Genomic DNA, 5,514 nt, shown 5'->3' on the forward strand with positions numbered 1-5,514 from the left:
GAAGAACTGTTAGGCTATTCAGGCCCACAGCACGTTTCCTGCAGAGGGGCTCTCCTGGAGCCAGGTGGATGCCTGCTCTCCCCATGGGCTGCATAACATTACTAGTACTGTAAAAACCCCTATAACGGCCAGACCGAATGGCATTAACATTTGTGCTACAGAACAAGGACCACGTGGACTTTTCTAATACATTCTTGAGCGAAAAATGAGGGGCAGGGCAGTGCATGGAAGTTCAAATCTCGACGGGGTTAACAGCGACAGACTATCAGGACTCCACGATGGCTGTTTTGAGGCTTGCGCCAGATGAACTGATGATATCAGGTCAGTCGCCTGCAGACAGGATTTTTAACACAAACCCTGTGCCAGAGCCTGGATTCTAGCATAGCTTTTATTAAATAGCAGGTGAGCAAAGCAGTTTCCAAAAGCAGCAGGGCACTGAAAAGCAATGCGGCTGCACTAACCATTGCACAGAGGGTCAGACTTGCAAAAGTATTTTGTCACCAGAGGACGCAGACAGGAAATTAGTGGGCTTTTCAGAAAACCCAAGGTGGGTGTCAGGAACCTAATTTATTCAGGTGCCTTTGCAAATCCCAGTGGCCATTTTACTGCACCTAAATACCCAATCAACCTGGCCGAGAGAACAAGCCTCACTTAAAACGAAACAGATTCGAAGGGGATTGAAGATGAACAAAAACCTGTACTGCCTCATGCTGCTGTTTGCTTTGAATGCCTGCTACTGGAGGGCTGAAAGGTTGCACATTATTTCAATACACCAACAATCAAGCCCTTTACTAAAAAACACAAATTCACTGCTGGCAGTGGGTTAATCGCTTTAGTCTCCTGGTTATTCTGACAAGATCTAGGAACTGCCTTCAGTCTCTGATAAGGCTTACTGTACAACTAGGGCCATTTGCTTTCTATTAGGAAACAGTGGGAGAATTTTAGACAAGTGCAGGAGTGTTTTTTTTGTTTCTAAGATCCTGTTTCCTTTCATGGCAGCCTGCTGCTCAGAGACTTATCCTCCCCTTCCTTGGCAACAGGCACTTTCTAGGGCACCAGTCAGAAGTTTACTGTTCTGCTGCTCAGGACGATCCTGCCTTTCCATCAGAGGCAGCCTGCAGCGAAACAGCTGTATCCACAGCAGACAGCTGAAGGCCCATCTCCCCCAGCCACATCTTCAAACAAAGAGTCCATGAGACAGGTGAATGGACAGTGACAGACCTGACAGTTGCCCCCAGAACGTAAAGGTAATGACAGCCCGCTGCTCTGCCCAGGCGTGTGCATCCCCTGACACGAGGGTATCCGTCAAAAGGTCATTCTTTCAATGGAAAAGCATCAATCGAGTCCCAGGGAGTATGACACCACTTCTTCCTTCCTTCAGGTCATGTCTTGCTATCTGCTGCTTCATGGGAGAGAAGAAAGAAGGCCCTGTGGCTGGCAGCGCTCCAGTCCCAAACTCTTGGCAAAGCTACAAGGAGATCTTTGATGAGACCACTTCCAAAATGCAGCACCTCCTGCTGGATCTGCGATGCCCTGGCACATCCTAGCAGAAACCTGACTCTGCTTAGCGTGAGATCAGTCACATCCGAGCTAACACATCTGAGGCTGAGCATTTTTCATTCTAAGACTGGCACGGAGCAGGGTTAAGAACTCATTCAAAGCGATTTGCTCTCGGCTGTAGCTTAGCACAAAAATCTCAGCCTTAGAGCAATGCTGATTTTTTACATGTTTTTAAAAGGAGAACACCAACCCAGACACTTACTAGTTTTCAAAGCAGGTGGATTGAACCTAATGCCAAGAATTAAAAAAATAAAAGGAAGGGTGACTGAGCTGGATCACCTCTGTCTTGGGTGTCCGAACTGATGCACTGTAACTGGGCCAAGTTTTGAGAGAGGGTGTCCAGCACTGTCTGAAAACGAAGACATCCAAGAATCACTTCTTTCCGAAAAGCTGAACTTCACTATTTTTCTCTCGCATTCTTCTTGCCATGCTTGATTTCTTGACTTCCCTCATTACTCCAGACTTTTTCTCTAAGTCTCAATCCCCAGCACGTTTCATTCCTCTCCCAAATCAGTCCTCCTTGTCCACTCCTGGCTGCGTTAGTCTCCCTCAGGCCACTAGGCCAGATCAAAAAGCTGAGACCCATCCGGAGCAGAGTGCATACAAGCCTGGTGGGCTCAGCTTTGCTGCCAAATGCCTACAGAAATCCCCCAAGACAGTGCTGTAGAAAACCACAAATGGAGCCCTGGGGAACTACATAACTTAGCCCCAAGGCTCTAGGAAGGGTGCCAACCTATTCTGTTCAAAATGCATGCATAATAGGCCCTGCACCGCTCCAAAGCCAGCCAAGGTCTCCTACAGCAACCTACACTTCTGCACAACACTTTCTTCCCTAAACTTTCTACAGACAAACACACACACAAGGTTTCCATAACCTACCTTCTGCAAAGCTGTTCAAACAAACCATGAACCGGGAAACAAATTAGTAAAGGCAAAAATGTCAGCTGTCTCTTATGCTTCCACTCTTCATTAAGCATTCTCTGGTAATTACACCTCACCACTGCAACATGTCCATCAGCAACTGATCTCACGCCTCTGGAGTGCCCAGGCGCAAAGGGGTATGTTTTGGCTATAATTTGGAAGTTAAAGGACTGAGCTCCACATTAGCTGAGCGTCATCTGGAGGGCGTGCAGTGCTGTCTGGTAGCACTGAAACTCTACCATGTCTCACACGCAGGACGTGGGCTCCCTCCCTGACAAGTTTCAAAAGTGAGAGCTCCTCCGGCAGCACGCGTGTCCCAAAAGCAGCTCCCTGGAAGATTATGGAGATGCTGGAAAGGCTGTTAGAAGAGCAGCCTCCTTTCCTCGAACACGAGCAAAGCTGTCAAGAATTGTACTTGGTACCACCAACATACCTGTAGCTCTGAAAAGAGATTAAAAACAAACCTGATTTCCAAAAGCTGATTCTACTTCCTCTCTTACAAGGTCACACTTTGTTTTGCCAGTTATGTGCCCAACCAAGTTACAAAAGATTCCTCCTTTTTCTACAGGACACCAGTTTAGAAACCTGTAAGAGTCCTGCCATTTAGTAACAGAAGAAACTCGGCCAGCAAGTCACTAGTAGATGTTCACATGGTTATAAAGCTCCTAGCACCGTTACAAAGCAGCAGCCGCATGAAAATGCAACATTTCTAACCAACCAGCTTCACAGCTGGATGGCCATGAACATGCCTGGGGATTAGGAACAATATTAACTGCTAAGAACACTATGGATATTGACTGATTACTGCGCGCGGGGAAGCAGGGGAAATCAATCAGAACTGAGAGGTGAGCTTTGTGAAGGAGGAAATTTCAGTCCCTGATCAGAGTTTCTGCCGTTAAGACAGCAACGACTACAGCCAAACTTCAATTTCCAGGTTGACAAACCAACGTACACTGGCTCCTCTCTAGACGATTTACTATGCAAATGGATTCTCCTTCCCATTGTGGCTGCTCTTACGCTGTGCTGGGGTTTTTAATGACCGGAGTTTGCAAAAGCCACAGCAGTCAACTGATATTTACGGTGGAATCGCTGCCTTGCAGACAGCGCATTCGGCAGCAGCCCCTCCTTCAGGAACAGATATTTATATGAACTGTGGATGAACCTCCCCGTTGCCCAGGACCCTCTGCACCCCTCGCACACAGGGCTGGACTTTGAGCGGAGTGGGGAAAGCACGCGTATGATACTGTCACACAGCAAGGCCTCTGAGTCAGCAGAGAAGGCACTGGCATGCGTTTGCACCACAGTAAGGAGTGGCACAGGAAGCAGCGACATGGGTCAGGGCCAGATCCCAGCCAGGAGGGTGATTTCAGTTTTCAGGCACTCTTTCCACAAAAGCCTTTGCCACAAACAGCAAGCGCTTGTCAGGGACACTTCACACCCGAGGAGTTCTGGGGGTTGTATAAGCACTTCCATCTCGTTCTACCCTCTGGGATAGGGACCACCTGCTTTATTACCTGCACTGATCTAATGAGGCGCCTACAGGAGGAACTGACTGGCAGAGCTCAGAAGAGGAATTCAGGCCTCCTGGGGTCCTCATGCAGGAGGTACAGGGAAGTGCTCCAGGCCATACAACAAGATGCAGCAAAGATGGGAACAAAGGCAAGAGCCTGGGATGCTCCCATCATCTAACTGCTGCCTGGAACTTACAATGCAATTCAGATAAAACAGAACAACGCCTAACTCTCCTCAGCAACCTCGTGACCTCTATATAATACCCTTCTTAGCCCGGAGATCTCTACAACAGGATGCAACGAGTTTCTCTCACCTGTTCTGCTCCCACCATGCTAATTGGTTTGCACTTGAATAGGTGGTTGATGAACTTGGGAATGAAGGAGCTGCAAAGAAGAAGAGATGCAAAGTTACATATTTTGATTTCAGTACTCACAAGTCACACGACAGCGTATGCTAACACCGTGCCAATGGAATCGGCTTGGTCTTCCCTAAGTGCAAAGGTATGCAGTTCTCTGATGGACCGCAGGTCCATTGTGCAGGTTAAACAAACCACAAATAGAGAAAGGGGTCAAGCAGAGTTCTTTTCCCTTAACCGTGCTGATCTGGAAGGTAATGGGGAATCATGTACATAAATGTACTCTGTAAAAAAAACGCAGTAAGATATTATACTGTGAATTCAAGCACACAAGCTATCACAAACCAACAGGCAGCAACACATCAGGGTTATACCTGTTCACAGAAGGGAAATTCAGTATCTTGATGGCAATAGGAACCTATTCTATAAAGGATATTTAGATAGTAAGTCCTTGTGGCATGAGTTTGAGGTCCTAACTGAGTCCAGGTCCTTACTGTGCAAGATCCTGTATGTTCATGAAGTTGGAAAGTCCTTATCCTAAGGCGCTTACAGTCGGAACAGGTAAGAAGAAGAGCTGGGGTGAACAAGTGTCATTGCCTCTCTCTCACAACCAAGAATCTGAATCCAGAGAGGTTAAGTGAGATGCCACACTAAAAACTGAGCCCTTGGGCACTGCCTGGACATGAGACACCCTCCTCTAATACAGTGGTCTCCACACATTTTTGATCGCGCACCCGTATCAGTAAAAAAATTTTGAGCCTGCACCCCCACTATATGTATATTTATATAAATATAAATAGAAGCTCTAATATTTTCTTCCCGCACCCCAATGGATCACCTTGTGCACCCCACTTTGGAGACCACTGCTCTATATGACACAGAATAGTGATTTACTGGTTTCAAGAATCTCTTTCACTTTGATTTTAGGCTTTGATTACCGATTTCATTTTAACATGGAAAGAGATGCCTCCACCCCATGGAGAAAAGCCTTACATTCATTTACAAATGAAGTCCCACAAATGGCACCCTGGAAGCCATGCAAGACCTCGGTGTACTGAAAATAAAAACACACTCAAAAGACACCCCGAGCGCACGTTTCAGATGTGTATGCATCTCTCAATTTCACGTGCTGAAAACAAAAGACTTGGGCGTGAAGAATCAGCCAC

General features: G+C 46.9%; 1 protein-coding gene across 3 annotated transcripts in view; it reads right to left on the reverse strand.

Annotated features, from left to right (window-relative positions):
- VPS53 (VPS53, GARP complex subunit) overlaps positions 1 to 5,514 on the reverse strand; it is a 94,103-nt gene that overhangs the window by 4,619 nt on the left and 83,970 nt on the right. For all 3 annotated transcript variants that reach the window (XM_019511162.1, XM_019511161.1, XM_019511163.1), the window contains exon 19: positions 4,307 to 4,376. In XM_019511162.1, coding sequence (XP_019366707.1) covers positions 4,307 to 4,376 — 70 coding nt within the window. The remainder of the gene's footprint in view (positions 1 to 4,306; positions 4,377 to 5,514) is intronic.

Source organism: Gavialis gangeticus, unplaced genomic scaffold, assembly GCF_001723915.1.
Source record: "Gavialis gangeticus isolate Ggan-Ray unplaced genomic scaffold, GavGan_comp1, whole genome shotgun sequence".
Taxonomy (NCBI): Eukaryota; Metazoa; Chordata; order Crocodylia; family Gavialidae; genus Gavialis; species Gavialis gangeticus.